Source organism: Loxodonta africana, chromosome 7, assembly GCF_030014295.1.
Source record: "Loxodonta africana isolate mLoxAfr1 chromosome 7, mLoxAfr1.hap2, whole genome shotgun sequence".
NCBI lineage: Eukaryota > Metazoa > Chordata > Mammalia > Proboscidea > Elephantidae > Loxodonta > Loxodonta africana.
In genome coordinates, this window is record NC_087348.1 from 81439174 (window position 1) to 81458557 (window position 19384).

Consider the following 19384-nt stretch of genomic DNA (forward strand, 5'->3'; position numbering starts at 1 on the left):
AATGTTATGTACATGTTGTTGCTGTCTTGTGCCATAGAGTTGATTCTGATGTGTTACAAAGTAGAATTGCTCCATAGGTTTTTCTATTTTTTTTTTTTTTTTTTTGCTGTACTCTTTATGGAAGTGGCTCACTATGCATTTTCTTCTGTTGTGCTGATGGGTGAGTTAGGACTGTGAACCTTTTGCTTATCAGCTGAACACAAATCATTTGTGCCAACCAGGGACATGTTATATATATGTTTTAACACACAGTGATGCTTGCACAGTCACACACACACACACAGAAACATATATACACACACAATATACACAATACATGGTAAAAAAAAAAAGTAATAATGCTATTATTAGCTTACTTATTAAAAACTTAAATATGTCTAGGCAAGGACATTTAACACATACACACATATCTCATAGAATAATTATGGAAGTGACATTTTATCACCTTTGCCATATTCTACTGTTAGAGGGAAGTCACTGGTCCCAGCCACAATCAAGAGAAAGAGATGTTGCAAGGTGTTAACATGGAGAACAACCAAAGGTCTCTCTGCCACAACATATATGAAATATATTATAAGTATTCTAAGGAGCCCTGGTGGTACAGTGGTTAAAGCAATCGACTGCTACCTGAAAAGTTGGCGGTCCAAAACTAGCAGCTGCTCCCAGGAGGAAGATGTGGCAGTCTGCTTCCGTAGAGATGTACAGCCTTAGAAACCCATGGGTTCACTATGAGTGGAAGTCGACTCGATAGCAGTAGGTCGTTTTTTGTTTTTTAATAAATATTCTACATTTATACATATCCCAGCACTTACAACCCTATGAAGAATAATAGGACCCAGAAATCACTTCCCAAATAACCATTCTGAAGCTGAGTGTGGACAACAGAGTCATGTTTAATTCCACATTATGTGGTGGGATGATGGTGTTTACTGTTTGTCCTTCATGATTTTTTCCATATCTAAAAATATTAAGTGGCCCTCAAACGTTCTACTTTCCAACGTTAAACATTAAATGCTAGGAAGAAAAATCTGTGCTTACAGAAAATTCTAGGTCTCAGATTTTTAACACAATAACAGAAGAGAAAACATCTTTTAATATGCAATGCATCCTTCAATATACTACATGTGTTATCTGATACAACTTCTCAAGAAATGAACTAAAAGCAGAAGGCAAGATGGTGCAAAAGAAGTGAGTACTGAAGCAAATCAATAATGTCATTTAAGTAAAAATAACAGTCACTTTGTTAGATCATTAACTATAATTCCTAAAATATTCTAAATGGGTGTGTGGAATATTATAATCTAAAGATATTTAAATATAAATTTATCCACTGAATATGACTTGGAAGTTTATATTTAGTATGTAAAGCTGTACTTTTCTAGGTGTTTGGAGAGCGACAATGTCCTATTCTCGGTCATTAATACGAATCTTTACTTAGAAGTTGGGCCTATAGATTGGAATTTTACCATATATATTTACTTGGTTGTCTCCTTTTTGTAGTGCCATCTGAATAAAACAAACAAAAAATAAAACGATTCCAAATAAATAAAAATGGCACCTGCCCTTCTTAATGAGAGGAGACAAAAACAACTACTATAAATATTTTTAACTATGTTTGAAAAGAATTTGTGCACCACTTAAAAAATTTCATGGGAAAGTATAGAGATTTAAAACAAAAAAACCTCATCCCACTGACTTCAGTTTTTCCGGTTCTTCTCCTCAAAGACCAACTCTGACACTTGCTGCTTTTATTTCCTTCTAGAGCTATTTAAGGCATATTCCTTCATTCCTTTCAACAGTTGTTTATTTTTACATTTTATTGACTTATAATAATATTGTTGATTTTCCCCCCAAATCCAGGCTTCTAAGCTATGTCTAGCTTTTGCTAATAAACATGATAAAATAAAGGCATCCAGGTTCAAACAGGTAACTTAGTATCCTTAAGAAGACATTTGAGAGTCACCGAGCATGGGAATTTCTGCACCTAGCACTGAACCTGGTCCACAGCAAGCAGCCAACAAGTGTAGGAGAATTGTTTATTCAGTGCCTAGAACATTGTCTGGCACATTTAGCAATGACAAATGGATGTATGGATGAGTGAGTGGATGGTTAAGGGTCAACAAAATGTGTGGTTCAGATTGAAAATTTTGAAGGCATTGAAGGACAGATTTGTTGTATCATAGATTCTAAAATAAGTTCCTAATGGAAGCTTGAGAAACCTTCTCAAATGTATTATGGGTACGAAGGTAGTGTCAATTGGACTGATCCCTTCAGGGTGTCCTCCAAGAAATGGAGTTGGTCTCCAGCACAGATCTATAAGAACTGGATATCGATAAATGCTGAAGGCAATTGGTTTTGGTAAGATGATGAAATGGTGGATCAAGCCACTGATTTATCATCTCATATAAACTGTAAGTGATTTGTTTGGACTTCTGGCAGAGAGGAGGTGAGGTCCCTCCATCGCTGAATCCTGAGGCCATGAAACAGAATTGGGAACCAAATTCCCGCCTTAAAGAGCTCCAAGAATTAGACCCTTGATCAGACAGCAAGGCATTTAGACTGCTGTCCAGTCTTTCTCTTGCCCCAGTCTCCTCTTTCTCATTCTCTTTCATGCTCCTTCAGTGGATCTGTTCACACGTGTCCATAAACATCCAGAATGATTTCTCATTTCTCTCCATTGATCTCTTCTTTTGCTGCTTTGATAGATCTGGTCATGCATCATAGATCTGGAATCTTCATCTATATGTTGTATTAACTCTTGGATATGATTTGTAGGCCCTACCAGATATCAATATTCATTATTATAAAGCTATGCTAATTAGGATGGCATAGTATTGGCATATGGATAGAAAAAGAAATGAGTGGAACAGAAGAGTGAATCTAGAAACAGACTACTTATATACCAATATTTGATTTACAAAAAGGTGTCATGCAATAAATGGCACTAGATCAATTGAATGTTCACATATGAAAGTTTACCCTATTTCATATCAGACAAAAAAATCAATTCTGAGTAGAACATAGACCCAAATAAAGAAAATGAAATAATAAAAAATGTTGAAGGTAATATAGGAGAATGTTTTCATGCTATTGTGTTAAGCATAGATTTCTTCAATAGGACACAAAGAATATTAACTTTAATGAGAAATATTAATAAAATGGATTTCATTAAAAGTAGGAGCTTGAATTCATTAGAAGACACCATTAAAAGAGCGAAAATGCAATCCACATTGTGGAAGATGATATTTGCAAGCCATGTATCTGAGAAAGAACTCATACACAGACTACAAAATAACTTTTACAGCTTGGTTAAAAAAAAAAAAGACAGATAACACAATTTTGAAGAAATTTGTGCTCTACTAAAGATGACATCCACGTGGCTGATAGGTTCACAACATCATTAGTATCAGGGAACTACATATTAAAACCACAGCAAGCTAACATGACATTCCAACCATAATGGAAACAAATAATCAAACACACACATCCCAACACAAGCAAACACACACAACATATACACAAAACTAATAGTGCTAGTGAGGTTGTGCAGCAATTGGAATGCTTGTATGTAACTGGTAGAAATGGAGAAAAGTATACAGTTTTGGAAAACTGGCACTTTCTACTAAAGCTTTAAAATGCACCGTTGCTCTCACCCAGCAATTTTGTCCTTAAGGGTTATGACTGACTACAAATGTCTTCCAGATGACATGTACAAGAATATTTACAACAGCTTTATTCATAATAGCCAAATATTGGATAAAACCTAAATTCTCATCCAGAACAGATAATCAAATTTGGTATATCTATACAATGAAATACTGGGCAAAAAAAAAGTAACAAACTGCTCCTTATACAACCACATGAGTGATTCTCAAAGGCGTTAATTTCGAGTGAAAGAAATCAGTCACAAAAGGGACATATTACATAATTTAATTTATATGAAACACACAAACTAACTAATCTACAGTAATAAAATCAGAAAAATGATGAATTTGGGGAGGTATTGATCTTAGAGGCATGGAGGCCTCTTCTGGATTGTTGGTGTTGTTGTTGTTAGGTGCCGTCGAGTCAGTTCCGACTCATAGTGACCCTATGCACAACAGGACGAAATACTGCCCGGTCCTGGGCCATCCTTACAATCGTTGTTATGCTTGAGCTCATTGTTGCAGCCACTGTGTCAATCCACCTCGTTGAGGGTCTTCCTCTTTTCCACTGACCCCGTACTCTGCCAAGCGTGATGTCCTTTTCCAGGGACTCATCCCTCCTGACAACATGTCCAATGTGTGCAAGACGCAGTCTTGCCATCCTTGCTTCTAAGGGGCATTCTGGTTGTACTTCTTCTAAGACAGATTTGTTCGTTCTTTTGGCAGTCCATGGTATATTCAATATTCTTCACCAACACCACAATTCAAACGCATCAACTCTTCTTTGGTGGTGCCACTTAGTTTGTCTGGGTGATGATTACATAGGTTCAGGGCCGTCCATAAAGTGTGCAGGTCCCCAGGCAAATATTCTTTGTGGGATCTTTGCCTACATAAATTTTAGTCACGCAAAATCAGTATGCCAGCACTATCTGACAGCCCAATCTTTATCTTTAACAAGTCCATGAAATAAATACTGTACTAGCCAGTGGAGCACTCAGCTTTTCAGGCTACTATCCTAGAATTGGGACCAGCCAAAAGGCCCTGGATAACTCCATATATGCAAGTCCTAGAGCTCTTTGGGGTATCTGTTCAACCACATGAATGCAGGGTAGAGGAGTGGGGAGCATCCCGAGGAGAATTCTAAAGGGAACAGACAGGGACAAGGACCAAGCAAGTCTCTGCCTGGGCTCAGAGCACCCTGCTCAAGCTTAAGTTAGCACTGACTTCATGAGCCAGTCCCAGCCACCGTGAAAAAAAAATTAGAAAATTTAAAAAAAGGTGTTCCAAAGTGCAGGATCCTGTTTGCTGGTATTGCATAGGCTTATACATTTGTAAGTTTATTAAGTGGTATATGTAAGATTCTTTTACTTCTCTATATGTCCTATATTTGAATTTTAAGAAAGTAAAAATAATCAATTATTAAGCACCTACACTATGAGTAACAAGATACCATGAGGTAAACACTAACCAAATATATACCTTTGATTAAAAAAATATAACAAAGTGGATATGATGTTGACTTTCATCTGATAAGTCACAAGGAAGAAGAGCAATTTGAGTAAAGGCTGGACATTACAAGATGTTTAATACATGGTGAATGAGTGAACAGAGAAGTAGTATGTGAGCCTGAGAGCAATGCTAGAACATTACAGTTGGCCTTTGAGAATGTGATTGACACGTACAGCAATTCACCCATTTGGGAGTGTCTTCAGCACTTTAAGTTCCCTGTGTTATTGATGTTTCTATGAATTTTTTAGTCTCTCTCTCCACACACACACACACACATCTACAGACAAACAAATTCACTTATGGGAAGATCTGCGTAGATATGATGAGCCTAGAAACACTCCATACAGTGCTACATCATCATGGGGAAATTTCTCCAAATTCTTCTCTCCTTCTTATATCCTTAGGACCTATCAGTTTCTGGCATGCAATAAAGTATCAATAAAAAATGTATGGATAAGAATAATTAAGCAATTAAGAAAGGAATGAAAGAATCTGTCACAAGTATTAAAGACCTGTACTCTTTGATGCAGGGATATATATCAATTTAAAAATGTAGCCAACAGAGTCAACAATCTGCAAAGGAAAAGAAGCATTTTGTTCCACGTAATCTTTTCTACCAGACTTTGCTCTGTAGAGGTTAAAAAGTTTAATAACAGTAATAAAAACCTTGTAAATAAGTTACCCCAGACCTTTGGAATTCTAGAAATGTTCACAGTGATTTTTCTGACATTAATTACATTATGTGCTTTGTAGTGGGTGTCTGAAGAAATTATGAATGGCATAATACTAAGGTCAGGGTCTTTTTCGCTGTTGCCAAGAGTCTGTACTGGAGAAACACAACCTGTTTTCCCTTGGTTGAAATGCATATTTTTGAGAAGGTTTATGTTAGTCTTTTTTCCAAAAGGTGCTTGAAATCCGAATTTGCTTAGTCCTGACCCCATAGATCACAGGATTAAGGGCCGGTGGAACAACAACATACAAATTGGCCAGAAGGATGTGAATGTATCCGGGAACATTCCTGCCAAACCGGTGGGTCATGAAGGAAAAAAAAACTGGTGTGAAGAAGACTAGGATTGCACAGATGTGGGAGCCACACGTATTAAGTGCCTTGAGTCTGGCGTCTCGAGAAGGAAGGCAGAAGACAGCCGGAGTATTCTCACATAGGAGATGACAATCAGAATCACATCGACAAGCACCAGTGATATAAGAGTTAATCCAAATATCATGTTTACCTTTATGTTGGCACAGGCCAGCCGAGCGATTCCCATGTGCTCACAGTATGTGTGGGGGATTATGTGGTGTCCACAGAAGGGAAGCCTCAAGATGAGAAACACCAAGGGGATAACCAAAAGGAAATCGACACCAAATACCACCACCAGGAGGAGACCAATGGTTCTGCTCGTGAGAATCAGGCTGTACCGGAGAGGGTTGCAGATGGCTACATAGCGATCGAAGGCCATAGCAACCAACACAACAGTCTCCATAGCAGTCAGCATATGAATGAAGAACATCTGTGTGACACAGCTCCCAAAGCTAATCTCTCTCACTTAAACCAGAAGATGCCCAGCATCTTGGGGATAGTGGATGTGGACAGGCCCAGATCAATGGAGGCTAACATGGCCAAAAAATAAAACATGGGCTGATGAAGGCTGCTTTCAGTCTGGATTACAAACAAGATAGTGATGTTCCCTACAAGGGCAACCAAATATACAGAGCAAAAAGGGAACCCGATCCAAATGTGCATCTCTTCAAGACCTGGAACACCCAGCAGGAGGAAAGACGAGGGGTGGAATTCGGTATCATTTGAGCGGGACATCCTCTCTCTGTTCTTTTGGAATCTGAGAGACAACAAACAGGTTAACAAACAATTTAAAAATTCAAATGACATCAAATAAAGAAAGTACAATAAATTTATAGCAGCAATCAGCAAGAAATCGTGAAGAAGGTTATATGTCAGTATTTGAGTGATAGATTTATTCAAACATTCAAAAATATTAATTTAGTTCTTCTAAAGTACGTCAAATAAATCAGGTAAAGTTTCTGATTTAATTTCATGATATTATTTTGGGGTGAGACAAACTAAATAAACAAAAAAAGTATACATATATACATTTATATATATTCTTTGTGCTTTGAAGTAAAATAAATCATGACAATTGGATAATGATTCTGAAATCGGTGCCATTTTAAATATGGTCATGAGGGAATTCGTTTCTAACAAAATGATATTTAAGCAGAAACATGAATGCAGCATGGAGATGATTTGTTTTAAACTTAATAATGAAAATTAAATATGTTTAAGATATAGAATGACACTTAGGTTTACATTCTTGAAAGAATACTCTTTCATTCCAACATGAACTGAAAGTAGTGACAATTGCTATTCTCTAGTAAGAAGCCCTTGTGGTGCAGTGGTTAAAGTGATTGACTGCTAACTGAGAAGTCAGGTTTGAAACTCAGCTACTCCAAAGGAGAAGAATGTGGCAGTCTGCCTCTGTAGAAATTTACAGCCTAGGAAACCCTATGGGGTTGCTACGAGTCAGAATTGACTCAATGGTATAGATTTATTAAGGCTATGGAACAGGGCTTTAGAGAAGTCAGTCACCCTTTCTCTGGGGAATCAGGAAGCAGGATCGTGAGAAGGAGTACAGGAATCTATGGAACTCTTCGTCCTTATGTTATTTTCTCCTTCTTTCCTACTAATTGGCTGGTATGGTAAGTTGCCTTTTTTTTATGGTGAATTGCAGCTCTCTGCTCAGGAGGTGCCCTGAGCACCTAGACTAAGAGAGACTTGGGTAAGGTAGACAAATCAGGGAATTACTCATTTCCAAAGGCTTTGTAGAGGTATTGATTGAAATTTCCACAGACATTTACTTTAAAAATTCTCCCTAGGAAAAAACGTACACTGTAGTAAATACCCTCTTTGATCTGTGATTTTAATACACCTGAAATTAAGAAGCAACACAACAGGAGACTTTATCTCTACCAAAAACATTCAAACACCTACCTTATGCTTCTGCTACATGGTCTAAAACTCTTCTGCACATTTCAGCTCCAGCTTTATTCTAGGGGTGTCTGGATATGTCACAATGTCTCAGATCTCCTATCATTCATTTCTGGTGCCTCCATTCCAGAGCCCAGTCTTGAACAGTATCGCTAGACTTAGTCATGATCAGACTACTGCAACATCTCCCCTTCTGACTTCATTCTATTTGTCAGCCCTACAAAGGAAAGTTTATACTTGTACTGCAGCAGGCTTTCCACCTCCAGCCCAGCTCCCACAGGACCATTAATCTCTAGGGTCTGGCAGGTTCCTCTTCCTGGAAGAAAATTGTTAATCCTCCTGTGACTATATTCTGAACTATGGGATGGATCTATGGCTACCATCTTCCACTAACCTCTTCTGATCATCCCCACAGACCTACCCCTGAGCTTCAATTTTGCCCAATAGAATCAAGCTCTCAAGAAGATGTTGGCCTTGAGTAATAACAAGAGAAGCAAGAGAGTATAATTGGAATCGTGTGATATAGTCTAGAGAAAAAATGAATATAAAATAACGAGTATAAGATTAATGGCATATGTAAGCAGTGCTGAATAGCAGTGAGTTTCAGGACTCCAAGACATTACCACTCTGGGTTAAATAAGGGGGAATGGCCAGATATCACACATGTTGAGGCTTCTAGAACCTGCTAATTAGTACAAATTCACAGAGACTGGAGAAGTAGCAGATTTTCCAGTCTCCACTATGTACTGCATTCTGAAACCATACAGAGAGTCTAGTATCCTCTCTTCTAAGATCCAACAGCAATGTGACCTGGCAGAAACAGCCCTACTCTACCGTGTCAATATTCAGAGCTCAGATATTTCTTCTCATGTACTTTTTGTTCAGACCAACATAGATTAGGTTTTTGTGGTCTAGAGAACACCACAGATGAGCAGGTATACCAAAGCAGCACAACAGAGTGATTGGTATAAAGAGGCTGGAAATCCTTCCATATGTAGTTGACACAGGTTATTAAATATAATATAGAAACTTGAGAAGTCAGTGAGAAGTAGGAGAATAAAACAAAGGGAAGAAATAGCAGAGAACTTAACCATTTACTAACATATGTGATATGAACAACTGGTATCATGGTCCACTTTCTCAGCATTCTTCCAGTGTTGATTGGACTTATTACTTATCTATAGCCAGTTTTGATGGTATTCTGTAGGAAACCAACTACTTCTCTAAGTGTCCAACCTGCAGGAAATCTTAAAGGTTAACCCTTATTTATCAGTCTCACCATTATCCCAAGGAGTGGCCTCCAACAGGAACCCAGACCTTTGAAACTCATAAGCCTAAGAGCCATATCATGGACATCATTAGAGATGACACTAGTGGGTGCTTAAGAATGGAATGGTGGACACTTCCATGGTAAAATATAGAAGGGATAGTTTTAGTCAGGGTGTGTGTATCATTAGGCAAGTTGGTCATTCAAACTTTCAATGAAAGCAGGTGATAGGCACATAAAATTTGTCTTTGTGTCAGCTTTTCCAGTGTTCTCTTGTTCCCAGTATCTGTGGAAGATACAAAGCATGAATTTAATATTTATTAAAAAAAAAAAATTTTTTTTTTTTTTTTATATCCTAACAGTAAAGAATTATCTTTCTAATGCTCAAATTGGTATGCAAGGATGACTACAATTGGAATTCAAAGTCTCTGACTTGGCATACAAGTCATCAGATGACTTCAGGGTGCCAGGGGTCCCTTGGCTTATGCCTGCGGAGTAACTACTTGGCTATCCTAATCTCATAGGGAGGAAGGAGTACAATTGTGGAATCCTCATTGTCCCCATCTTCCTTAATATCGTATTTATGTAAGATATTAAGTGATCAGTACATGAGCGTCAAACCCTTCAACAATTATGGGGAGAGTCTCTGCATCCCAGTGTTTTGTCTCATAAAAATAGGTTTGGAATACAATAAATCTCATCACATTTGTTCCCTTAATCAGGGAACCCCCCCCCCCCGTTAGTTCAGTGATCTTGCTTGGTCCACCTTGAACTTATTAACTTTATGATGAGGGAGGGAAGGCTGGGAGGTCACAATCAGGTGTCACATGTACCCTACAATTTAAGCCTCCCCCCTTCACTCCCACTTAACAAGGTCGAATATCATCCTAGCAATAGTGTGCCAGCTAAAAGTGATCCTTCCCAGCTCAGAATGAGAGTCAGGGAATTCACTTATTTGTTCCACATTGCTATATGTTGTGAATTAAAATGAGCCCCCCCAAAATATGTGTTGTCAGTCCTAACCCCCATATCTGTGGTTATAACCCCATTTGGGAAGAAAGCCAGTACGACTAGGTTCTCTTTATTGTGTTAATGAGGCAGTATTAGTGCAGAGTATGTCTTAGATAAATCTCTTTCGAGATATAAAAGAGCAGATTGAGCAAGCAACCAAGCAAGCAAGGACAGATGGGGGAAGATAGATGCTAAACTATAAGAAGACCACTGAGGAACAGAAGCTCAAAAGAGACAAGGACCTTGTTCCAAAGCTGACAGAGAGAGAAAGCCTTCCCCTAGAGCTGGGATCCTGAATTAGGACTTCTAGCCTCCTACCTGTGAGAAAATAAATTTCTGTTTGTTAAAGCCACCCACTTGTGGTATTTCTGTTAGAGAAGCACTATACAACTAAGACAGTATGACACAGATATGGGTACATTTCATCAAGGGTCTTTCCTGTGCATTTGAAATTTTAAATTATATTTTCTTCTACAGTACCAGTTGAGCCGTATGCATAATGGAGTCTATCTCCTTCTTTAACATTGAGGTGCTGATTTAACCTCCCTTTAAGCTCCAACCCCATTTCAAGAGTGTCTTCAGTGGAATTTATTCCCTCCTGGCCAACTCCTTCTAAGGCCATTAACAACAACTATGGGATACTCTTCCTGTTTATGCAAGACCCACCAATGGAAAAAAATATAAGTCACTATGAACATTTGTTGACCAGCCTCCTTATTCAGGCCTAGACTTTGTGCATGCCAATAAATGTTTGCTGTTTTAAGCTGTTAAATTCCAGGTATTTTTTTTAATTGTATTTTAGATGAAGGTTTACAGAACAAACTAACTTCTGAAAAAACAATTAGTACAAGTATTGTGTTTGTGAAATTGGTTACCAACCCCACGACATGTCAACACTCTCCTTTCTAGATATTGGGTTCCCAATTGCCAGCTGTCCTGACCCCTCCTGCCTTCTAGTCCTTGTCCCTCGGCTGGTGTGCCCCTTTAGTCTCATTTTGTTTTATGGGTCTGTCCAATCTTTGGCTGAAGGGTAAACCTCAGAAGTGACTTCATTACTGAGTTAAAAGGGTATCCAGGGGCCACACACTCTGGCCAGACCAGTCTCTATGAGGCCAGTAAGTCTGGTCTTTTTTTGAGTTAGAATTTTGTTCTACATTTTTCTCTATCTCTATCCAGGATCCTTTATTGTGATCCCTGTCAAAGCAATCAGAGGTGGTAGCCAGGTACCATCTAGTTGTACTGGACTCAGTCTGGTGGAGGCTGTGGTAGTTGTGGTCCATTAGTCCTTTGAACTAATCTTTCCCTTGTGTTTTTGGTTTTCATTCTCCCTTGCTCTCAACAGGGTGAGACCTGTGGAATATCTTAGATGGCCACTCACAAGATTTTAAGACCCCAGACACTACTCACCAAAGTAGGATGTAGAACATTTTCTTTATAAACTATGTTATGCCAATTGAGCTAGTTGTTCCCTGAGACCATGGTCTCTGGAGTAATTTTTTGCTCAACCACAGATAATTAATATATTACATTATGAACTACAATGATATTTTAACTATTTTTAAAAAGTTAATATCTGTACCGATTTAAGAAAAATCACATGTGCAGTTCAATGGCATTAATTATGAAGAAAATAAACTGGATGAGAGGAATAGGACTTGTAGTTATTAGTTGTTATTGAAAGCTGTAGACTCAGGGAAGATCTCCGTAATAAGTGGTATTTTGAGTAAAGCCTTGAAAGAAACTGTCGAGGAAGAGATAAAGAGAAGTCCATTTCAGGTAGACAGATGGGAATGCCTAATGAAAATTACCAAAGAAAGAACATACTTGTCATGTTTGAAAAATAAAATTCACATCCAAGTGACTTGATAGAGTAAGGAAAAGGGAGAGCAGTAGTAGATAATATCAGAGAGAAAACCAGGGTTTAGATCCTGTGGCACATGGTAAGGATTTTCCTTTCATTCTAAATAAAATGAGAAAGCATTGGAGCAATTGGGGCTGAAGAGCGACATATCTGACTCATACTTTAAAAGAATCATTTTAGCTGCTTTGCAAGAAAAGGTGGGGAAGCTAGACCAGTTAGAAGGTATTGCAATAACAAGTTCTGATAGCCTGTAATGGCCATGGTGCAGGTATTGAGAACTGGTCAGAATCTGTATATACTGAAGATAGAGCTAACACAATTTGTTGAATGATTGTGAGTATGAGAAACAAACAAAAAAAATAAAAAACGACTCCACGATTTTGACCTGTCAACAAGAAATTTGGAGTTACATTTTACTGAGATGAGGAACAACACAAAGAGCAGTTTTGTGGAAAATAGGAGTTAATTTTAAATATGCCAAGACTTAAATCAACAGATAAATAGACCCGTGGAGTAAGTAGCTCTACATGCAAGTCGTGAGTTCTGAGGAAGGCTGCATGTTGGAGATATGAAAGAGTTACAGATGATATTTAAGGTGATGGGATTGGATGAAATCACATAAGGAGCAGGCAGGTATATACAGAAGAGAAGTCCTTTGAGCACGGGGTACTCAAAAAACAAAGAGAGGAGTAGAAAAATGCAAAACACGATGATCAATAGTGGCCAGTGAGGTAGGAGTTTTAAAAGACCTCAGCATCTAAATGAAAATAATTATTTAGTAAGGATGAAGAAATTAACTCCATCGAATGCTGCCATTGGATAAAAAATGCAATTTGACCATCTTCAATAGCTTGGAGGTGACAGTGACTTAGATGTTTTGGAGAAGTGTGGGATGAGAGCCTGAGTAGAGTGGGCTCAGAAAAAATGAGTGGAGAGTAAGTACAGATTTTAAGTAGTGAAAATCTTTTTGTGAAATTTTGTCAAAAGGAAACAGAGTTATATGTCAATCTGGAGGAGGAAGTGAGATTTAGATTTTATTATTGTTTCTTTCGTTGTTTTTATTTTAATAGGAGCTATTTTTTTTTTTTTTTTTATTGCAGCAAAGGTGTCCTCGTGGTGCAGTGGTTGAGGGCTATGCCTGCTAACCAAATGGTCAGCAGTTCAAATCCACCAGCCAGTCCTTGGAAACCCTATGGGGCAGTTCTACTCTATCCTATAGGGTCATTATGAGTCAGAATTGATTGGACAGCAACAGGTTTGGGTTTGATTGCAGGAATATTATATGTTGAAGAGAATGATCTGGAACAAGGGGAAACAGATGCAGGAGGGAGATACTAGTTTAATGTTTTCAAAAATATATGTAGTCAAGAATGTATGAAATGTACCACACCATTGGAGGGAGTGCTTTGACTTGGCTATGAATAATTTATTCACAGAAGCATTTATTAATGTCGTTAGTTGTTGTTGAGTGGATTGGGGCTCAGGGCAGAGCTATGTGTTGCAGAGTAAGACTGTTCCATGGGCTTTTCCTGGCTGTAATCTTAACATAATCAGATTGCCAGGCCTTTTCTTCCACAGTACCTCTGGATGGGTTCTAACCACTAACCTTTCAGCTAGCAGTTGAGAGCAAAGCCTTTGCACCACCTAGAGACCCTTAACAGGAGCATAGTCACTGAATGTATTTGGAAGGGTCAATCAATGACTCCTGTAAAGTAGAAGGGGTAGCATGTAATAATATTTTCATTTGAATCTGTACATTTTGATGACTTTTAAAACAAGTATTTATTACTTTTAAAATTCTAAACCTTGAAATTATGCCTTAGATATTTAAATACCATTGAAGGTTTTGAGTCACAAAAAAAAAAAATAGCTAGAAAAATAAGAAATAGAGATGTGAAATATATCCATACAAAAAGTACAAAGCATCTCTAATCGCAAACAGCAGAAGCATTGGTAGTCACAAGTCAAATAACAAGAGGAAGGCTTACAAAATTTGCTAAAGATCAAAAAATGGTACAGGTAGACCAGGAGAGAATATGCCCATAAATAGGGAGATTGGAAAAGAATCACGGAAAAAATTTAGCAACAACATGAGAAGAGAAAACAACAATTCCTTGCACTGGAAAGGGAGATGGGTTGCAGAGGCTGGTGAAGCAAGATTCTGTAGTCCCAGCTTGGCAACAAGGAAAAACAGAGCAGCTTGGGTGAATGAGGAGAGTTCAGAAAAAAACATATTTTTAGAAACTTCTTTGCACATCAGGCAGGGTAGAAAAAGGTTTTCCACTGGGACAGTCTTAAAGCTACATAACACAGTTGTCAGTGAAAATTAAAGGCTAAAAGATTTACCATGGGTTTGACTTTTTAGCCTAGTAAGCTCCTCATGTTCAGTATAGCAGGCTATGTATACATTTCTATGAAATTATCTTTCTTTGTCATGAATTCAACCTCAGCATCTTTCCAGAGGTTAACTCTAGCGAGGCTAATAATAAGACTTAAATAAGTGCCCGGAAAAGAAAGAATGAGTGGGCAAATAAATGGGTGAATAAATGAATGGATTATGACATACAGTTGTAACTTAATGTTTTTGCTGGTTTGGCTGATAACATGACAATTATGTTTTTTGGGTCCATTTTAAATAGAGGTCAAAAACTGATGATATGGAAAAACAGAACTCTCAGACATGTCTTGTATGAACCATATTTTTGGAGACATCTAGCCAACGATAAAAATTGGGAGATTTCATAAAACATCTAAATATAATTGCCTGAAAAATACTGGACGATATTGCAATACTGGGCCCACACTACCCTAGGGCAAGAACATGCTTGATCTGAATAGAATCTGTCCTTTACGGAAAGGATATGCTTGCTCCATGTCACCACAGCCTCCTCTTCTTACACAGTGAACATATACATCAATGCCACGCCAGGTTTCCTTATTATCTTTCCTGTCTTGTCTCACTAGACATGTAAATCTAAAAGCTCTAATGTAAAACATAAGTTATAGAAGGAATAGGTATGTTACTTTTTTATTCTATGTTCTTGTCTCTATCAGATTTTTGATGACAAGAAACATTTCATGAGAGAAATGCCTGCGAAGGTTTTGAATCATACTTTCGAAGCCTTCAGAAAATCTATGTGTAAGAACAATTGGTTTTAATACCATTTCTTCCACACCTTTTACAAATTTCTTCTTAACTTTTCTTTTTTTTCCCCTAAGAAATAAATGTATTTTATTATTCATTTATCTTAGGTAAAGACAATTTTGTCTCCAAGTAAAAATTTGATCACACCTTCCCGAATCTGCTTGGTCTTTACTCCATAAACAATTGGGTTCATTGTAGGGGGCAGTAGCAGATAAAGGTTGGCCACAATGATGTGTACGTGGTGGGGGATAAGGTGCCCCCCAAAGCGGTGGGTGAAAAAAGTAAAAAAAGGCAGGGACATACGTGATGACAATGGCACAGATATGAGATGTACAGGTGCTGAAGGCTTTGTGAAGAGCATCTGCTGATGACAAGCTCATTACAGCCTGCAAGATCATTGTGTAAGACACTGAGATACAGCAGATATCAAATACACCGATTAGGAGAGAGACCATCAAACCATAAATAGCATTAACTTTGAAACTTCCACAGGACACTTTGGCCACAGACATGTGGTCACAGTAAGTGTGAGGAATGAAGTTACCCTGGCAGTAGGGCAGGTGCTTGGTGAGGAAGGTAAATGGCATGATGAGCATCACACTCCTCAGAAAGGTGGCAAGACCAGCCTTGACGATGACACGGTTGGTGAGGATGCTGGTATAATGCAAGGGGTGACAGATGGCCATATAGCGGTCCAGTGCCATGAGCATGAGCACCCCAGACTCCATCCCAGTCAACATGTGCACAAAAAACATCTGGACTAGGCAGGCATTAAAGTCAATCTCCCTGAGGTTGAACCAGAATATGCAGAGCATATTGGGTACAGTGGTGGTGCACAAGGTGACATCAGTGAAGGACAGCAGGGCCAGAAAATAGTACATGGGCCTGTGCAGAGCTTCCTCATGGCTGATGAGGTAGATGAGCCCACAGTTCCCCACTACAGCGATGATGTACATGAAGCAAAATGGCAGGGAGATCCAGATGTGTGCAGCTTCCAGTCCAGGGACACCATTCAAGAAAAAGAACCCTGGGGTCAGGCTGGAGCTGTCGGCCCCAGACATAATAGCTGACAGGAGGAGAGCATATTGCATTCTTTAAAAGTGGTGGATCTCTAGACAGGAAAATAATTCAAAGATGAGTAGAAAGCTTGGAAACCAAATATGAGAAAGTGGTTTTCATAAGACATTTAAAATGAGGAGTAGTGACTAAGTCATTGGAGTCAGATTGGCCAGCTGTATAGTCTACCACTTCTTACCTAGCTTGTGATATTGGCAAGTTATTTAACCTCTTATTCCTCAATTTCCTCAATCTAATGTGAGGAAAATTATTTTTTATCCTCAGTAAGTTGTCCAAATTATTCAGTAAGATAATGTACATAAAGTGCTAAAACTGCGCATAGTAGCCAGTGAGTACTTGGTAAATACCAGAAATAATTGCTGTGGTTGTTTGCTGTTGCTATCATTCCCTGTTTCAAGGTAAAGCGTTCCAGTACATCATATTTATCTGGGGTCGTTTGGGTAATTTCAAATGGAGCTGCTCAGCAATGCTCTCACTCAAGTTCTATTGTGTACTTTTGGGTGGGAAAAAAATCATATTGAGAGAGTGTGAAGTGAACTTTAGAATGTAAATGCTACTTACTAGGACTCCTATAAGGTTAAGATAATGTTCTAATGTTTTAGAGAGAAAAAATGGTAAAAGTCCCTTAATTCTGGAATGAAATTCAGGGAAGTCTCATCCTGCTAAATCCTTCCAAGCCTCCTACCAACTCTAGGTTATTAAACATTTTGACTTTTGCACAGAGAACTGTTCTCTATGGGATGCCATTTCCAATGCTTTTTTCCTTCTAAGGTAGCCAGAGGGCTCCCAAACCACAAAACTGGAAGGAAGAGACCAGAATTTGAGGATATCGGGAGGAGTAGGAATTATATTTCTTCTGCCCAACTAGCTCGTAAAACTAACACTGGTCAACCACTACAGAAAACTCGCAGGATCATCTAAGATTGATGCTAGGTGAATAAACAATCAATGCACATTCATTAAATCAGAAACAAACTTAGAACCAGTTTTTTCTCCCACCTGCTCAGTAAAAAAATTCTCTCTACACCCTTCCTTCCAGAGGATCCTCAAGGATGCAAATATATTCTGCTACTGGGTGAGCTATTTATAAACTTTCCTTATTGTATTCAAAAGAAGAAAAACTAGATGACTAAGCATATATGCTAAAAAATAGCAGTTTTACTGGGCAGTCAGACTGCAAGGGTCAAATCTTGTTTCTAATGCTAATTTAGCTGGATGAGCTTGTGCAAGTAACAAACTTTCTTGATACAATTTTCATTACCTTTAAAGTCGGGAGTAATAATACTGCGTACCACCTGGAGGTGCTAGAATGGTTAAATGAGAAGTAATTCCCCTAAGTGACGCCTGCCATCTATTAAGCAATCACTCTATGTTATCTATTATAATATATTATTTACTTCACAGATATTTATTAGTGGTTCTTCCTATGTTAGGTACCATTTCAGTTTCTAGGGATACATTAGTGAGCAAAACAGACAAAATTTTCTCCATTTATGAAGCTAATATTACACTGGGGGTTGATTTATGTATTCAAGTTTATGGTAATATCATGGGTAAATTATATTCCTCATTTTATAGTTGAGGAAATGGAAGCCCAGGAAGACTTAATAAAATACCTAAGGCCACAAAAATTAAAAATTGATAGAAGCAAGAGCCAACATTTAAATCCATGTTTGTTTGACTTCAAATCCACATGCTCAATCTGCATCTGTTGTCCTTATTCACTGACCTCAACCCCTAGGAATAGTTGCATAAATAGCTTAAGCAAGTCACAATGAGACAGAAAGTATCTAATCTTCAAGAGGTAGAGAGAAAACTTATTCCTAAATAGTATCTGAGGAAGAAAATAAGACAAACGTATACATTTAAAGAAAGTCATCTTTAGTTTTGTATAAAGGAGCCTTCCACATAGCAACAGCCATCTGTGAAGACAGCCAAATCCCTGTTCCTGGAAGTGCTCAGACAGATGGTGCAGGCACTTGGTAGGGAACTTATAAGGAGCCCTGGTGATGCAATGGTTAAGTGCTCAACTGTTACATAAAAGGTTAGCAGTTCGAACCCACCTATATGCTTCAGAGGAGAAAAGAGCTGGTGATCTGCTCCTATAAAGATTACAGTCTAGGAAACCCTGTGAGTCAGTTCTACTCTCTGTCATACAGGATTGATATGAGTCGGAATCAAAGCCAGAGCACACAACAATAACAATAACAGGGGCGTTGTATGGAAGGATTTCTATAGTTCCTTCTGGTAACTTTTTTTTTTAGAATTGAAGTCTAATGTTGGCTTAATTTCCACTTCCCCACAAAGAACATTCGTACTGGAAGCAGCTCTGATTGACTATATGTCTCCCTTAATTAAGGCAAAAATTTCGTAATCCTCTCATTGAACCCACTCTTGCCTGGACTCCTTCATCTCCAGTGAAGTATGAGGTAGTTTTAAATTTATTTCACTATTAAGGAAACTCTGCTTCCCTTCTTAGTCCTCAAACAAATGGACCTCTTTTCTGGCTGGAGTTAAGAAGTGAAATACTGAACTTCCCATCAACTACATCCCAAGCTCTTGTGTTTCTTGTAAGAAAAGCTTTGCATTTTAAGAAAGTAAGAGTCTTTGGGAATTGCTCACCCTTACCTCAGTATCAGCAAAGACCAGACTTCTATGCATGACTGAGACTCTGTAGTACCAAGAGTTCTACAACAATTGAGTCTCAACTGTACCTAGCATTTCTGCACCCTTTCAGCATTCTCCAGACTTGAGTATTTATAGCTGTTTGGGTCCCCACAGTTGGATATCCCAGAGGGCTCTGGTTAGAGGAAAAAGATCCTTTGGGCCTTTTGAGAAAAATACTAAGATATTAAGGTTAAATATC

At 38.3% G+C, this 19384-nt stretch overlaps 1 protein-coding gene and 1 pseudogene across 1 annotated transcript; both read right to left on the reverse strand.

Moving 5' to 3' along the window:
* Positions 1-5928: 5928 nt before the first annotated feature.
* Positions 5929-7026, reverse strand: LOC135231997 (olfactory receptor 52E8-like; annotated as a pseudogene).
* Positions 7027-15317: 8291 nt separating this feature from the next.
* On the reverse strand, positions 15318-16502 carry LOC135231998 (olfactory receptor 52N2-like). The gene is given in 2 exon segments (XM_064289243.1): positions 15318-15730; positions 15732-16502. Coding segments are annotated over 2 exon segments (957 nt in total). The 3' UTR covers positions 15318-15544.
* Positions 16503-19384: the final 2882 nt, after the last annotated feature.